The sequence below is a fragment of the Notolepis coatsorum genome (genome assembly GCF_963971535.1).
Source record: "Notolepis coatsorum genome assembly, chromosome: 4".
NCBI classification, from domain to species: Eukaryota; Metazoa; Chordata; class Actinopteri; order Aulopiformes; family Paralepididae; genus Notolepis; species Notolepis coatsorum.
Genome location: NC_140168.1, coordinates 1,798,048 through 1,816,819, shown reverse-complemented (window position 1 = coordinate 1,816,819; position 18,772 = coordinate 1,798,048). Strand labels below are relative to the sequence as shown.

At 45.4% G+C, this 18,772-nt stretch overlaps 1 protein-coding gene across 1 annotated transcript in view; it reads left to right on the top strand.

Moving 5' to 3' along the window:
• Nucleotides 1–219: 219 nt before the first annotated feature.
• LOC311227586 (transmembrane protein 106C-like) overlaps nt 220–18,772 on the top strand; it is a gene marked incomplete at its 3' end in the record, with an annotated part of 19,422 nt that continues 869 nt past the window's right edge. Inside the window, exons 1-5 of the mRNA XM_084313306.1 lie at nt 220–268; nt 720–781; nt 1,306–1,575; nt 7,481–7,544; nt 14,959–15,118. Of these exons, the coding sequence (XP_084169432.1) occupies nt 1,338–1,575; nt 7,481–7,544; nt 14,959–15,118 (462 nt within the window). The 5' untranslated portion in view covers nt 220–268; nt 720–781; nt 1,306–1,337. The remainder of the gene's footprint in view (nt 269–719; nt 782–1,305; nt 1,576–7,480; nt 7,545–14,958; nt 15,119–18,772) is intronic.

Here is an 18,772-nt window from a genome sequence, read left to right as displayed (position 1 = left end):
AAGGCATATATGTTCACTTAAAGTACAACAATACATCTCAATACAACATACAAATATATTAAAAATCTAAGTATACCCATCTTCTCAATATGTGTGTGTCTCTGTCAGTGTCCAAGTGTCAGCCATAAGTCACCAGCAGCTGGCAGTAGTAGTGAATCACCGGCAGGTGGCAGTAGTAGTGAATCACTGATATCTTTCCCTTTTTGCTAAACCAGCGAAGAAGCAGCAGCAGCAGCCAGAGTGACAGAGAGCCAAACAAACTGCAACTGTGAGTATAATATCAACACTCTGAGACATTTATGACACATTAAACCACTACTGAACAACACGGCTCACTTGTGCCTGGTGTGAATTCATGCCACAGACGTGGAATCGTTGTGGAAACGGTGTCCTTTTTGAGTATAATAATAATAAAGTTGGGAGTGAGTGGGGTCATTAAGATTAACAACAGCCCGGCTAGCTTGAAGCTAGGCTAGCTAGCTGACGTTAGCTCCTGTTGGCTGCTAATCAGTGACTCTTTAACAACAACAACAACACAGTGACACTGTTCCCTAGTTTACCATGTGTCAGCTTGAATGCATGTTATTGGCGAACAACACAAGTCGCCCTTTTGTCCTCCTGTCCTGAGAGTCAATTAGCCCACAAAACCCTTTTCAAACCGCATGACTTCTTGTGTGTTTATATATTTATCTCTGAAACCTTCCTAATCCTGACAACAGTGGCTCCAATGCATGTAGCCGTGGTGGAGGAGGACAGGCTGGCTTGATCATCTCGAGATCTGGTATGTCATAATGTACTGTATATATATCTTGTATGTCATAATGTTCTGTATATTTGTAGATCTGGTATGTCATAAATGTCTGGATGTAACAGTAGTACTGCCTATCAGTTTCTTCATCAAATGTATATACTCTCTTTTTTTTAGACTCTTCTTGTATCACAAACAGTACTGTATATTTGTAGATCTGGTATGTCATAAATTTATAGATGTAGCAGTACTGTCTATCTGTATGTCGTCATGTCTGTCATATTATGTTATGATGAATTGAAAATGGGGGACCCTGATGTAAACGAGACGAAAGTCTTTCTCTGTTTCTAGTTTCTTTATTAGTTGTCAATACTTTTATATGAAATGCTTCTTTCTGTTTTGCTCCAGAGTGCAAACAAAACAAAAAGTGTTCAATATACATAATATACACAATGCATCTCTGGTCTGCATCCCCTTAACAATTGTGTGTATTGAGCCGTACTGTATTGTAACCCATTCTGTACAATCTGTTAAATAAAGTTTTCATTCATTCAAAGCTCACACAACCACCACCACCACCACCACCACCATGGGCGTACGGTGGTCCCACGGCGGCAGCAGCCTCCTGCTCTTTCCCGGTATCAACCGGAGGACCGGCGGCCAGCAGACGACCCGGGACACCGGCAACGACGACGACGACAACGACGACGATTCGTTGGACGGACTGGACAGACGGGAGGACATCGCCCAGTTTCCCTACGTGGAGTTCACGGGCCGGGACAGCATCACCTGCCCCACGTGCCAGGGCACCGGGCGCATACCTTCAGGTGAGGTCAGGGCACCGGGGGCATACCTTCAGGTGAGGCCAGGGCACCGGGGGCATACCTTCAGGTGAGGCCAGGGCACCGGGGGCATACCTTCAGGTGAGGCCAGGGCACCGGGGGCATACCTTCAGGTGAGGTCAGGGCACCGGGGGCATACCTTCAGGTGAGGTCAGGGCACCGGGGGCATACCTTCAGGTGAGGTCAGGGCACCGGGGGCATACCTTCAGGTGAGGTCAGGGCACCGGGGGCATACCTTCAGGTGAGGTCAGGGCACCAGGGCACCGGGCGCATACCTTCAGGTGAGGAGGTCAGGGCACCGGGGGCATACCTTCAGGTGAGGAGGTCAGGGCACTGGGGGCATACCTTCAGGTGAGGTCAGGGCACCGGGGCACCGGGCGCATACCTTCAGGTGAGGAGGTCAGGGCACCGGGGCACCGGGCGCATACCTTCAGGTGAGGTCAGCTGGTTTTTATCTGGTCACATGATGAGGTACTACAGCTACATGTACAGTACAGTGACATGATGAGGCGCTACATGTACAGTACAGTCACATGATGAGGTACTACAGCTACATGTACAGTACAGTGACATGATGAGGTACTACAGCTACATGTACAGTACAGTCACATGATGAGGTACTACAGCTACATGTACAGTACAGTCACATGATGAGGTACTACAGCTACATGTACAGTACAGTGACATGCTTGGTTCTCTATGAGCCCCCTGAGAAGGTGCTTCAAGTTCATACAGTAAAAAAGTACGATATACAAACTAGGGTACAACCCGAGGACAATGAAGTAAAAATGCAGACAATGAGGTACAAAATGCAGACAATGAAGTAAAAATGCAGACAATGAGGTACAAAATGCAGACAATGAAGTAAAAATGCAGACAATGAGGTACAACAATTGTTTTAAAGGCAAGGTGCAAATGAGGTATGAAGTGGTGCAAATCTCTTTAACAATCGCCCCCAAAAAGTGGTCATTTTAGTTTTCGTTTTTTAAGGACTGCATACTTTTTTTGCAAACCAAACCAAAACACTATACTTTATACTTATAGCACATGCATGAGCCTGGTCTCTTTTGAAAGATGACATTCTCAAGTTTCTGATACAAATTCTGATACAAAATTCACTTTTAGTGCTAATGAAATAGAGTAACATGATAGGTCTGAACTTGAGCTGTAGAAAGACTTGTTACTCACGTTGTTCTGTAGTAGTTGGTAGTCCAGAAGTAGTATTTCCCCCAAAAATTGGTATGGCTGAAAAGACACCCTGGAGTCGATGTGTTGTTGTGACTTGTGATGGAACCTAAGGCTCTGTTCACACTGCAGGCAGAAAAGTGGCCTGAATCAGATTTGTTTTGCTGATATGTGACTCGGATCAGTTTTATTTTCACAACGGTGTGAACAACACAAATCACATTCAAATCTTGATTTGGGCCACTTTCATAATAATATGTGGTCCTAAATCGGATACTGGTCTGATTTGTTTGAATTTGCTCTGCCCCCTGAGCCTCCTCTGCATTTGATGTATATATACATTAAACTATAAGCTGTGACTTCAGTGTCCTCCATGTTTACGTCGTCCATCGTCATGGGGATCAGTTCAGGAGCGTGACCGGTTCACACTGGATTAGGGCTGGGTGATACGGCCTCTGAATGATATCACGATATGTTTTGGCTCTGCACGATGCACGATATATATCACAATATTTTGACATTTCCTCTAAAGCACTTAAAAATGCTTGATTTAACCCTTTGATGGATACGGTCACGCAAATATGATGATTATTTATAATAGTCCCTGCAACATATGTCTGCATTAAACCATGAAGATGCTTTCAAAAATAATTAAATAAAGTTACATTTTTTTTAAAAGAGTAGTCTACTGACACACTAATACAGACACAAATTAATTAACATCTAAGACTTATAAAAGATGTATATAAAAACTCTTGGGTGCCTAAGACTTTTGCACAGTACTGTGTTTTCTATCCACTTTAGCCAAAAATACACACATTATATACTGTATGGATGAGGGTTTGTGCAAAACATCACGATGTCCACGATACGTAAGTGTATCGTTAATGAACTGTACCCGATATTTATTTAATATAGTCATATTGTCCACCCCTAACTGGAATCTGATATTGGCCACATAAAAAGAAAATATAATCATAATGTGAACAGCCAAACAATCACACAAACTGAATTGAGCACTAAGGCTTGCAGTATGAACGTAGTCTAGGCAGGGTTCCACTAAGGCTTGCAGTATGAACGTAGTCTAGGCAGGGTTCCACTAAGGCTTGCAGTATGAACGTAGTCTAGGCAGGGTTCCACTAAGGCTTGCAGTATGAACGTAGTCTAGGCAGGGTTCCACTAAGGCTTGCAGTATGAACGTAGTCTAGGCAGGGTTCCACTAAGGCTTGCAGTATGAACGTAGTCTAGGCAGGGTTCGCACAAGGTCCTTTTATCTTTTTACAAAAAAAAGTCAAGGCCTGGCATTCCTTGAAAACAGCCAATTGTTTAACAAGGTGCTTAAAAAGTCATTGAAATTCAAATCAACCATTGGCATTGAATGGTTTGTTCATCCATGATACAATTGTTCTGAATCAAGAAATATTTTTTTCTTTTTCTTTTTTTCATAAAATCTGACGAGTCGCTGTCTCGCGCGCTCCAACTGCTTTTCCTCCTGTCTTGGCGTGTGATGCTCTAGCTGGCCAGCAGGCCAAGAAGATGCTTAAAAAAACAGCATTTAAAAGTGAATTGCATCCTTCGAGTGACATCCTTGAAAATGAAAAATACTGCTTGGGGAAAAAACTGGCCCATATTATAGTCAGAATGACTTTAATTTTCAACACATTTTGAGTAGTCTATTATTAACCTTTTCACTACCACACTACAGATGATTAACCGTCTGTAGTGTGCTCTCAACTCAATGTTTTGTTTTGTATTTTCCCTGTCACCCTTCCCCTGAACTGTGAACGCTAAAGACACTTTAACACGGCTGCCTCCATACATTTATATTTGTAAACACTACTTGATCCCACACTGAATGGAACGTGCAATAATGATAATGTTACTCACTCGTGTCTTGTATATATCTTCTACCTTTTTCTTTTAAGATCTCCTTATTTTTTAGCAATCGCTTGTATTTAAGCCGCTCATTCTAGTTAAGTATTGTGTGATCTGTGTGATTTTTGTGTGAAGGGCGGACTAGCAAAGTAAGCCTTTCATTGTATGGCAAACTGTCTGTTTAACCCTTTCACTGCCACACTACTGTGGTTGTGAAAGGGTTAACCCTTTGTCGTGTGGTAGTGAAAGGGTTAATACATAGATAGATAGAGATCTTTATTGATAATGAAACATATATACAAGTATACGGCCCACCATTATCAAAAGGATAAATCATAAAAACGCAAGAAAGCTTACAGCTTATTTCCATTGAGGTCCTTCAGGTGTCTGTGAGTAAAGTGTCCTGGTGAGTGTGTGCCTGGATGTGTGTAGGTGTGTGAGAGTAAGAGTGTGTGCCTGGATGTGTGTGAGAGTAAGAGTGTCTGCCTGGATGTGTGTAGGTGTGTGAGAGTAAGAGTGTCTGCCTGGATGTGTGTAGGTGTGTGAGAGTAAGAGTGTCTGCCTGGATGTGTGTAGGTGTGTGAGAGTAAGAGTGTCTGCCTGGATGTGTGTAGGTGTGTGAGAGTAAGAGTGTCTGCCTGGATGTGTGTAGGTGTATGACAGTAAGAGTGTCTGCCTGGATGTGTGTAGGTGTATGAGAGTAAGAGTGTCTGCCTGGATGTGTGTAGGTGTATGACAGTAAGAGTGTCTGCCTGGATGTGTGTAGGTGTGTGAGAGTAAGAGTGTCTGCCTGGATGTGTGTAGGTGTGTGAGAGTAAGAGTGTCTGCCTGGATGTGTGTAGGTGTGTGAGAGTAAGAGTGTCTGCCTGGATGTGTGTAGGTGTATGAGAGTAAGAGTGTGTGCCTGGATGTGTGTAGGTGTATGACAGTAAGAGTGTCTGCCTGGATGTGTGTAGGTGTATGACAGTAAGAGTGTGTGCCTGGATGTGTGTAGGTGTATGACAGTAAGAGTGTCTGCCTGGATGTGTGTAGGTGTGTGAGAGTAAGAGTGTCTGCCTGGATGTGTGTAGGTGTGTGAGAGTAAGAGTGTCTGCCTGGATGTGTGTAGGTGTGTGAGAGTAAGAGTGTCTGCCTGGATGTGTGTAGGTGTATGACAGTAAGAGTGTCTGCCTGGATGTGTGTAGGTGTGTGAGAGTAAGAGTGTCTGCCTGGATGTGTGTAGGTGTATGACAGTAAGAGTGTGTGCCTGGATGTGTGTAGGTGTGTGAGAGTAAGAGTGTCTGCCTGGATGTGTGTAGGTGTGTGACAGTAAGAGTGTCTGCCTGGATGTGTGTAGGTGTGTGAGAGTAAGAGTGTCTGCCTGGATGTGTGTAGGTGTATGAGAGTAAGAGTGTCTGCCTGGATGTGTGTAGGTGTGTGACAGTAAGAGTGTCTGCCTGGATGTGTGTAGGTGTGTGACAGTAAGAGTGTCTGCCTGGATGTGTGTAGGTGTGTGACAGTAAGAGTGTCTGCCTGGATGTGTGTAGGTGTATGACAGTAAGAGTGTCTGCCTGGATGTGTGTAGGTGTGTGAGAGTAAGAGTGTCTGCCTGGATGTGTGTAGGTGTGTGAGAGTAAGAGTGTCTGCCTGGATGTGTGTAGGTGTGTGAGAGTAAGAGTGTGTGCCTGGATGTGTGTAGGTGTGTGAGAGTAAGAGTGTCTGCCTGGATGTGTGTAGGTGTGTGACAGTAAGAGTGTCTGCCTGGATGTGTGTAGGTGTGTGAGAGTAAGAGTGTCTGCCTGGATGTGTATGACAGTAAGAGTGTGTGCCTGGATGTGTGTAGGTGTGTGAGAGTAAGAGTGTCTGCCTGGATGTGTGTAGGTGTATGAGAGTAAGAGTGTCTGCCTGGATGTGTGTAGGTGTATGACAGTAAGAGTGTCTGCCTGGATGTGTGTAGGTGTGTGACAGTAAGAGTGTCTGCCTGGATGTGTGTAGGTGTATGAGAGTAAGAGTGTCTGCCTGGATGTGTGTAGGTGTATGACAGTAAGAGTGTCTGCCTGGATGTGTGTAGGTGTGTGACAGTAAGAGTGTCTGCCTGGATGTGTGTAGGTGTATGAGAGTAAGAGTGTCTGCCTGGATGTGTGTAGGTGTGTGAGAGAGTAAGAGTACAGGATGCACTTGTCAGAGGCTGTGGGTAAAGTGAGGGTGTGCCCAGTGCCCAGTGCCCACCACGCAGGGGGGGAGGGAAACACAGGGAGATAAAATACAGTAAATAATAATCAGATACAATTAATACAAATAAAAAATATACCCCTCAAAACCTAATAAAATACCTTACCTATAAATAAAAACAACTAAGATAAATAAAATATATTTAAACCCATGTTCTGCTTCTCCTGATCCAGCTCTTTACTTTGCCTTTAAAAGAGGAATAGGGACTCGTTAATTTAATGTCTGCTGGTGGCCTGTTCCTCTCTACTGCCGCCGAGTACAGGAAGGAGTTTTGCCCAATGCATCTTTTACATTACTGGGACCAGACCTGTAGGGCGCCCTCTAGTGCCGTGACCATGTAGGTTACATTACTGGGACCAGACCTGTAGGGCGCCCTCTAGTGCCGTGACCATGTAGGTCACTGACCTCGGCGAAGTAGTTTCTGAGGTAGTCTGGAACAACATTGTTGACTATCCTGTGGACCATGCAGAGTTTTATTTGGATTACTCGCTCGTCCACTCTGAGCCACCCGAGGCTGTCGGAGTGAGACCGTTGTAGGCGAGTCCTGGGATGCAGCTGTAAAATGAGTCTAAACTCGTTTATTTTGTGCGAACTAACCTTGAGTGTTTTCTGCCCACAGAGCAGGTGAACGAGCTGGTGGCTCTGATACCGTACAGCGACCAGCGGCTGCAGCCCCAGAGGACGTAAGTCACCACACACACACACACACACACACATTGAAAGGACAGTGATGTAATTGTCCTTGAACCCAGACGCCAACTCCGTCGGTGTGACTCATAACCACCGAAACCTGCATCGTACATTGTATGACCTATATCATACAAGTTGGAGTACCTTGTGTATACTTTTACTCTTAACTCATAGCAGGGTTTGCACAAGGTCCTTTAACCCATTCAGTGCCAACCACGAGGATAGTCGGGTTAACTCGCCATCGCTTGAGTGCCAATCACGAGTATAGTCGGGTTTTTTAATCGTTATTTCTTTTATTAGCGATATCCATACATTTTTCATCCATCCAGCCTGACGTTATCATTGGGAATGGGTCCGAGCTCGCAAAGGGCAAATACCGCCGCCTATCGTCTCCCGGATGGTATTGCACATCATTGGATTGGATTGGCTGGGACTGTGCATCAAAAAAATAAGTCCGGTCCAGGTTTTACTTCTCGGGCATGCAACTGGATACTATTGCATTGACTGGGAGCAGCGTGGAAATATGTGTTTTGGACTATAACGTTGGATCAATGGACGTGATCGATATTTGGAATGGCGATCAGGAATTGGATTAATCTTTTTGCATGACATCAGATGTGAGGTAAGGCCTTGGCTTTATGTTACGAATCGTGGGGTAATCAGATGTTCCTTTCTCCGCCATCGGAGCTTGTGTGTGTGTGTGTGTGTACAGTGTGTGTGTGTGTGTGTGTGTGTGTGTGTGAGGTTCGCGCCGACCAAAGTACGGAGAAGCGATTTTTCAGACCCCACTTCTCTTCGTGCAAGAGTATACTATGTACACTATACACTAGTATACTATGTACACATATACTATTGATAATCTAGCGTTTATTTGAAAACGATTAATAAATCAGCCGAAAAATGACCGTGTTTTGTGTATTCCACTAAAGGGCTATTATCGTGTCTCTCTCTAGAAATCTCCAACTATACTCGTATTCAAAACGGTATAAAACGGAAATGTACAGATGAAAAAACAATCCGTTTCGTACATGTTGACTGCAAGCAAGTCATTGATAAGCGACGGGTGTATTAGACCCATAGCCATAATTTAAGATATAGTTTAAGCGTTCGCAAATATCCCCGTCCTCCCATTGATTAAAGCAGTGGCGCTCTAGACCTAATTTCCCGGAAGGGGCGTGGCACTCAATGTGTTAAGTGCTTAAAGTGATTGATCTTTTACAAAAAATCGAGGCCTGGAATTCCTTAAACAGCCCATTTTTTAACAAGGTGCTTAAAAAGTCCTTGAACTTCAAACCAACCATTCGCATTGAATGTTTTGTCCATCCATGATCAAATTGTTCTTTTTTTATTTATTAATTTTTTCATAAAATCTGACGAGTCGCTGTCTCGCGCGCTCCAACTGCTTTTCCTCATCTCTTGGCGTGTGATGCTCCAGCTGGCCAGCAGGCCAAGAAGATGGTTAAAAAAACAGCATTTAAAAGTGAATTGTATCCTTCGAGTGACATCCTTGAAAATGAAAAATAGTGCTTGGAAAAGTACTTAAAAGTCCTTGAATATAATTTTGCAATGTCTGTGGGAACCCTGTCATAGTATATACTCCGATTCAAATTCTTTATTGCCTATATTTATTGTAACGTATAATATAACCGATAGGGCAGTGGTTCTCAAACTCTTTTGGCTACTGTACCCCCTCTTAGATATTTGTTCAACCAAGTACCCCCTTGACAAACCCAAAACTCTAAATATAGATTTACTTCAGCAAAATGACCAAATGTAAATGTACTTACAATTTAGTGAGACACATGAGCTTGTGCTTCGCTGATGATTTTCGTCATTCTGGGTGGCAGGGAGGCAACTGCAGGGATTTGTTTTTATCTGGGTCATTGCAGAAAATGATGTTTCACACAGATAGGTGGATCCAAAGGGGAGCAGCTGTTCCAAGGCCTTCTTTCCGAGCTCTGGCTGTTCCTTCTTCACACACACACACACACACACACACACACACACACACACACACACACACACACACACACACACACACACACACACACACCCAAAACTGTGTGAGAGTACATCCCACGAACTTCATCTGTAGACCACGGTCACATGAAACATCCAAGAGATGTTCTTGCAGACTGGAAGGAAGCTCGCTTCTGTTGCTTTCAGACAAGAGAAATGGATTCCTCACCCAGTCCATCTGTTCAGACCTCTTCTCAATGTCGGGGAAGTAGGAATTAAAATCAGAAGTCAAGTTGGCCAAATGTCCCTCTTTATTATTGACTTCACTGGAGCCCTCTCCACATCCTCATTGGAGAGGAAAGCATCTACCCCAGGAGAGCAGGCGAGATCCCCCTCCTCTGCACATGACCTTTTCCACAGCTCTGCTTTCTTGAGAAAACCACCCACCTTGTCATACAGGTTCTGAATGTTAGTGTCCTTGCCTTGCAGACACACATTAAGTTCGTTCAGCTTTGTGAATAATATATCTGAAAGATATGCTAGCTTTGCAAGCCAGTCCGTGTCCTCGAACAAGGTGGCATGGGGAGAGCCACGATCCGACAGAAAGATGTGTGCACTTCAGATCGTAATTCAAACAGCCTGTTGAGAAGTCTCCCTCGGGAGAGCCAGCGCACCTCTGTGTGTAGTAACAACTGTGTGTGTTCAGATTCCTGTGTTTTCACACAGTCTGCGAAACAGTCGCGCATTAAGTGGCCTTGACTTAATGTAGTTCATTACCTTGACCGTGCGGCATCATTCAAAGCGGCATGCAACACAGGGCTCATTTTCTTGGATGCCAATGCTTCCCTGTGTGTGATACAGTGAGTCCACTGCACGTCGGGATTCTCCTTCCTAATCCGCGCCTTTCACACGGCCAGTCGTCGACGCAGCCGCGTCGGTACAGACACTGGTGCGTGATTTCCAGTTAAGGCCGTTTGCAGAGAAAACCGCATCAACAACACTGAAAATGTCTTCTCCTCCTGTTGTATTCCCCCCTAAACTCTTGCAAAAAAGGACACGTTCACAAATATCGTCCATATCCACATATCTCACAAAAGCAAATAGCTGTGCTTGTCCACTCACGTCAGTAGACTCATCAAGCTGGAGTGAAAATGATTTGCAGATCTTGAGTTTTTCCACCACTTGATCAACAATGTCTGTACCCATTGCATCGACTCTGCGGGAAACTGTGTCATTAGACACAAAGGCACAGTTTTTAGCTTATCTGCTGAGTTTTTAATCCAGCATAGTTTCTGCCAGCACAACAGCGGCAGGGTAAGTAGCAAGTCTTCAGCTATGCTAAATGGCTTTTTGGCTTTAGCTATGATGAGCAAAGAGACCGCATAAGATGCCTCGAGTGCTTTTGCTGAGGATGTGGAGGCTTTTCCTCATCGTTTCCTGGGATGAATTGAAGTCGGAACGTTTTCTTTTAAAAAAAAAACTCTGGTGGCTTACCAACATTTTGATTTGATTAGGGATCCCCATTAGCTGGTGCGATAGCATGGATGCTTTGTGGTGAGGTGTCGTTGGAGGTGGGCTGGCTTCATGGAACTGTTGGATAATTTCCCCCCCCGCAAAAAACACACACCGCCTGGGGAGGATTTGAGCTTGTGCAGGTGAAGCCCACAGAAACGTGTTCTTCTTGATACTGACGATATTTTTTTAGAGTCCGGTTTCTCTTTCTTTTTCTTTGGTTCTTCACCTTCTTTCTAGCGGGTTTCAGCCGCTACGTTTCAACCACCTATCCATTTTCTTTGCTTGCTAACGTTAATTTGAAAACTCTCATTCCACGCTTCAAAGTGAACGACGTCAAATTTTACAGAGTGGCGGACGTACAAATAATTTTGGTTACAATCGACGTAACGTTAGTTGACGTTGATAACGTGATTTCGCTCTTTTTTTTTTATAGTTTTTTAGCATTTTTACAGCTTTTCTTGGTCACGCAGGACCGACAGAGGAGAGGGCGAACGGGAGGAGAGGTGGGGAGGACATGCGACAAATAACGTCGGGTGCTGGGATCGAACCCGGGTCGGCCGCGTAGGTGCGCGAGGCACTATGGTATGCGCCACGAGGGCGCCCCGTGATTGCGCTCTCTGCTATTGGAAACAACATTGCTCACGTCAATGTTTCAGAAAGGTGATTATTGAACTTTAAAATATGGATTTTGATTGAATGTATTATATATATATATATATATATATATATATATTTTTTTTTTACACCTTTTCAAAATGTTCTGTACCCCCATTTGAGAAACACTGCGACGGGGCAGACAGACCCCCATCTTCACCTTTGTCTATAGTGCTTATTTTTCTCATATTTTTATATTCCGAGTTAATTATACTCCGATTCAGATGACTTTATTCACCATATTGCAGTACAAATGGAACGTGATTCGACGTTTACAGTGCATGCTTTTTTTCACAATTAAGAACAATACAACGGTAAATAAATAATTATAAGTAAAGTGCAAGACGGGACAGAACAGTGAGACAACAATAAGACTGTAAAAAGTGCAGTACTGTTTACACTGTTTATTTTTTCCTCATTTTTCTATTCATATCTAACTTTACTATTTCCCTGCCCATACCCGCACCCCCCCTACCTCCCCTACCCCCCCCCCCCCCCCCCCCCCCATGCTGCTGTGATGCCCGGCTTTTCTCAATAAAGGAATATCTTATCTTATATCCACCTGTCGTAATATGTGGATTGATTTTGTGTCCTCTTGTGTTATTGCATTGCAAAGACTGTACTTTGAAAAGCACACCCACCCACCCGCACACTACAGTTACCTTGACGTGAACCACACACGCGCCGACTGTAACCCTTTCACTGCCACACGACAGAAGGTTAACCCTTTCACTGTGACACGACAGACGGTTAGCCCTTTACTATCACACAACCGAGACGGCGATGCTCCATCATTAGCATCATTTAGCTCCGCATTTGCGGAGCTAATGATGCTAATGATGGAGCATCGCCGTCGGTTGTGTGATAGTTAGGGATGGGTACCGAATTCGGTACTTTTGTGTTGTCAAAAATATCGAAGTATCGATAGTGATACATATCGATACTGAATATTTAAAACGGCTTCGATACTCATTTCCCGAAGTACCGATACTTTCTGCAGTATCGTTACCAGGCCAGCTGGCGAGTGTTCTACCGCAAGTTGTTGACGCGCTGTTCAGAGCGCTCAGCGTGCTTGCCCCCCCGGCTCCTCCGAGTCCAGCCCTCCCCCTCACAGAGTCACAGAGAGCCGTCTTCTTCAGTTAGTAAACAAACATTTTAGCTGAAGATGGTAAATGCAGAGCCTCCGCAACTTGTGCTTGTGGATAAAGAAAACAGCAGAAGTGCTGTTTGGAGGTACTTCGGGTTTCAAGTAAACAACGAAGGACAAGCTACAAATGCCCCAATGATATTTGCAAGCGGTGTTAGAGCAGTGCCAGCGCCGATCTCCATAAAGAAATTAAAGAGGTTCGTGACAGCTGCTCTTTTAACGTCACTGTGACTGAAGCATTAAACCATTAACTCTAGTTTAATACATGATACATTGTCTACTGATGGCGCATAATATCAACAGCTGATTCGTTGTGCCCTTCCTGATGGCTTGTCGTACAGAACTTGTAAGTCGCTTTGGATAAAAGCGTCAGCTAAATGACTAAATGTAAAATGTAAATGTAACGTTACAGCTACCAGCTAACGTTAGCTACTGCTAGCTCCGTTAGCTTAGCTGGCTACTTGTATAATTACTGCATGGTAACGGAGTAACGTTAACGTTTAAACGTTATGTCGAGGTCATACAATACTACAGTCGACATAAGGTTAACGTTACCCCGTTTCCATCAAGTGTTTAAATAGCAGCAATCTTGTTGAAAATGTAACGTTACTAAAATGCTCCGAGCATAGCCTCTCTCTCTCTCTCTATCGCTACCTCTCTCTCTCTCTCTCTCTCTCTCTCTCTCTCTCTCTCTCTATCTACCGCTACCTCTCTCTCTCTCTCTCTACCGCCCCCTCTCTCTCTCTACCGCCCCCTCTCTCTCTCTCTCTCTCTCTCTCTCTCTCTCTCTCTCTCTCTCGTTATCTTTAAATAAAAGCGAAACTGTTACTAACTGTAATATAAACAGTTCAGTTTGTCAGGTACATGCAACACAGATTACAGTGTTTACATCTGTCTGCTTGAGAAAATACCATGTTCTGCATTTGCGATAAAAATGATTGAAGTGAGATGAACAGTTATTTTTAAATGTGTGATCTAAAGATAAACAAATGGTTTTAAAATTGTTATATTTATCTTCTCTTATAGTACCAGAGAGAAGCTAAATTTGAAGCTAAATTTGTTTAATTTTTTATTTATTTTTATTGAAATAATATCGAAGTATCGATACTTTTCAAGGTATCGTATCGAAGTTGAAATTCCAGTATCGTGACAACACTACTTTTGAGGTACCGAACCGAAACACGTCGGTACTACCGAGTATCGATTCAAGTGAGATACTGAGAGAAAATTTTATTTTTTACTTTTTTTTTATTTTTAATTTTTACCTTTTTTTCTTTTCATGTCAACGTTCACACGCGGCACAATACACACTTACCTAGGATTGGACTTGATTCAACAACAAAGCAGTCGGAGCAATGACAAGCCGAAAACTGTCGAAATTGTAGTTATTTGAAGTTTGGATATATTTTTTCACGACTGAGGTAGGTAAATAAAATTTCTTGAGACTAAAGTACCGAAAAAAGGTACCGTTGGGTACCGGTATCGATTCACAGGTACCGGTACCGGTTCAAATGTGAAAGGTACCCATCCCTAGTGATAGTAAAGGGCTAACCTTCTGTCGTGTGGCAGTGAAAGGGTTAAATGGTGCACACTACGCTGAACAGCATGTGCACATCCGTGTGTGGAGTGAAGCTGTGGAATAACTTACCTGAAAACATCAAAATGAGTAAACATGTGGCACAATCTTAAAATCAGCTTAAAAAATACACATTAGAGAAATATAGAAATGACTCAATGTGGATAAACAAAGTTATGTTATTGTGTTATGTAGTGTTGTATTGTATTTACTGCTGTCAAGCGACTCACGTTTAGAAAAAAAATTTGTACTATAGTCAAATGTATATTATATAATGTATTATACTAAATTATGTTATATCAAGTAAAATTTATGGAGGAAAAAATGTAAATGTAAGGGGGTAGGGATCAATACGCTTCCCCCTCTACTCCTCTCTTGAACATGTCAACTAACTACATTGCTCTTGACTTTTTGTTTATAATTTCTTTTTCATTCTGATTATTCTGTTTGACAAAGCTTGATATTATGATTTATTTAGAGGAATGTAAAGAATACATGTTCAAAAATAAACGTTTCATTCATTCATTAAAGAGGAACTGTGTCGTCTTTCTTCCAGGAAACTGTACGTGGTTATGTCGGCCATTTTGTGCCTCCTGGCTTCTTCGTTGGTGGCGTTCTTCCTCTTCCCTCGCTCGGTGGTGGTGGTGGATGATGGGATACGTGCGGTGACGGTGCAGTTTGACCACCCCAACATGAGGGTCCTCATGAACATGACGGTACGTCCTGTGCACCAAAACAAAATTCTAACTGTCAGACGTTGGTATCTAACGTTGCGGATCAAATATTACTCAAGATACAGCGACAAAATATCAGTGATCTGGGTAGCGTAGAGGACTAGGCACTCGCCTACCACCGCAGAGACTCTGGGTTCTAATCCAGCTGTCAGCGGTACCTCCGGCTTGGTCAGTCGTCCCTACTAACACAATTGGCAAATGTTGGCAGGTGGGGTATGAGTCCTAGTCTTTGCAAACAGCGACTCCTACTGGTCGGTCGGGGCGCCTGTTCAGCAGTGAGGGGAGATGGCGTGAACCTCCGCAGGCGCTACGTTCCCCCAGTGAAACTCCTCGCTGTCGGGTTGAAAAGAAGCGGCTGGCGACTCCACATGTATCGTAGGAGACATGTGGTAATCTACACCCTCCCCAGACCGACAGAGGAGACATGTGATAGTCTACACCCTCCCCAGACCGACGGAGGAGGCATGTGATAGTCTACACCCTCACAAGACAGAGGAGGCATGTGGTAGTCTACACCCTCCCCAGACCGACAGAGGAGACATGTGGTAGTCTACACCCTCCCCAGACCGACAGAGGAGGCATGTGTTAGTCTACACCCTCCCCAGACCAACAGAGGAGACATGTGGTAGTCTACACCCTCCCCAGACCAACAGAGGAGACATGTGGTAGTCTACACCCTCCCCAGACCAACAGTAGGGCAGCATGTGGTAGTATACACCCTCCCCAGACAGACAGAGGAGACATGTGGTAGTCTACACCCTCCCCAGACCAACAGTAGGGCAGCATGTGGTAGTATACACCCTCCCCAGACCAACAGAGGAGACATGTGGTAGTCTACACCCTCCCCAGACCAACAGTAGGGCAGCATGTGGTAGTCTACACCCTCCCCAGACCAACAGTAGGGCAGCATGTGGTAGTGTACACCCTCCCCAGACAGACAGAGGAGACATGTGGTAGTCTACACCCTCCCCAGACAGACAGAGGAGACATGTGGTAGTCTACACCCTCCCCAGACCGACAGAGGAGACATGTGGTAGTCTACACCCTCCCCAGACCGACAGAGGAGACATGTGGTAGTCTACACCCTCCCCAGACCGACAGAGGAGACATGTGGTAGTCTACACCCTCCCCAGACCCACAGAGGAGACATGTGGTAGTTCTACACCCTCCCCAGACCAACAGTAGGGCAGCATGTGGTAGTTCTACACCCTCCCCAGACCGACAGAGGAGACATGTGATAGTCTACACCCTCCTCAGACCAACAGTAGGGCAGCATGTGGTAGTCTACACCCTCCCCAGACCGACAGAGGAGACATGTGATAGTCTACACCCTCCCCAGACCGACAGAGGAGACCTGTGGTAGTCTACACCCTCCCCAGACAGACAGAGGAGACATGTGGTAGTCTACACCCTCCCCAGACCGACAGAGGAGACATGTGGTAGTCTACACCCTCCCCAGACCAACAGAGGAGACATGTGGTAGTCTACACCCTCCTCAGACCAACAGTAGGGCAGCATGTGGTAGTCTACACCCTCCCCAGACCGACAGAGGAGACATGTGATAGTCTACACCCTCCCCAGACCGACAGAGGAGACCTGTGGTAGTCTACACCCTCCCCAGACAGACAGAGGAGACATGTGGTAGTCTACACCCTCCCCCGACCGACAGAGGAGACATGTGGTAGTCTACACCCTCCCCAGACCGACAGAGGAGACATGTGGTAGTCTACACCCTCCCCAGACCCACAGAGGAGACATGTGGTAGTCTACACCCTCCCCAGACAGACAGAGGAGACATGTGGTAGTCTACACCCTCCCCAGACCGACAGAGGAGACATGTGGTAGTCTACACCCTCCCCAGACCGACAGAGGAGGCATGTGGTAGTCTACACCCTCCCCAGGCCGACAGAGGAGACATGTGGTAGTCTACACCCTCCCCAGACCGACAGAGGAGACATGTGATAGTCTACACCCTCCCCAGACCAACAGAGGAGACATGTGGTAGTCTACACCCTCCCCAGGCCGACAGAGGAGACATGTGGTAGTCTACACCCTCCCCAGACAGACAGAGGAGACATGTGGTAGTCTACACCCTCCCCAGACCGACAGAGGAGACATGTGGTAGTCTACACCCTCCTCAGACCAACAGTAGGGCAGCATGTGGTAGTCTACACCCTCCCCAGACCGACAGAGGAGACATGTGGTAGTCTACACCCTCCCCAGACAGACAGAGGAGACATGTGGTAGTCTACACCCTCCCCCGACCGACAGAGGAGACATGTGGTAGTCTACACCCTCCCCAGACCGACAGAGGAGACATGTGGTAGTCTACACCCTCCCCAGACCCACAGAGGAGACATGTGGTAGTCTACACCCTCCCCAGACAGACAGAGGAGACATGTGGTAGTCTACACCCTCCCCAGACCGACAGAGGAGACATGTGGTAGTCTACACCCTCCCCAGAACGACAGAGGAGGCATGTGGTAGTCTACACCCTCCCCAGGCCGACAGAGGAGACATGTGGTAGTCTACACCCTCCCCAGACCGACAGAGGAGACATGTGATAGTCTACACCCTCCCCAGACCAACAGAGGAGACATGTGGTAGTCTACACCCTCCCCAGGCCGACAGAGGAGACATGTGGTAGTCTACACCCTCCCCAGACAGACAGAGGAGACATGTGGTAGTCTACACCCTCCCCAGACCGACAGAGGAGACATGTGGTAGTCTACACCCTCCCCAGACCAACAGTAGGGCAGCATGTGGTAGTATACACCCTCCCCAGACAGACAGAGGAGACATGTGGTAGTCTACACCCTCCCCAGACAGACAGAGGAGACATGTGGTAGTCTACACCCTCCCCAGACCGACAGAGGAGACATGTGGTAGTCTACACCCTCACAAGACCAACAGAAGACATGTGGTAGTCTACACCCTCCCCAGACCGACAGAGGAGGCATGTGTTAGTCTACACCCTCCCCAGACCGACAGAGGAGACATGTGGTAGTCTACACCCTCACAAGACCAACAGAAGACATGTGTTAGTCTACACCCTCCCCAGACCGACAGAGGAGGCATGTGTTAGTCTACACCCTCCCCAGACCGACAGAGGAGACATGTGGTAGTCTACACCCTCACAAGACCGACAGAGGAGACATGTGGTTAGGGATGGGAATTGATAGGATTTTATCGATACGATTCCATTATCGATTCTGCTTATCGATTCGATTCTTTATCGATTCCCTTATCGATACCTGATCAATTTATAATTTAAATAAATAAATTGGAAATGCAACAGAACTACATTTAGTCATTTAGCTGACGCTTTTATCCAAAGCGACTTACAAGTTCTGTACGACAAGCCATCAGGAAGGGCACAACTCTATCAGCTGAGCAACAATGTTCATCAAAGTGTTGAGTGCTACAGTGTAGGTTAGTTTATTAGGACAAGTGCATGACAGTACGGTTAGTTAGGGTTAGATATATTTTTTTTTATTCAGATAATGGTTGAAGAAGTGCGTCTTTAGTCGACGGCGAAAGATTGGACGTGATTCGGCTGTCCTAACTGGGGTGGGTAGTTCATTCCACCATTGTGGGGCAAGGACTGAGAATAGGCGACTTCTCTTTGATGACCCT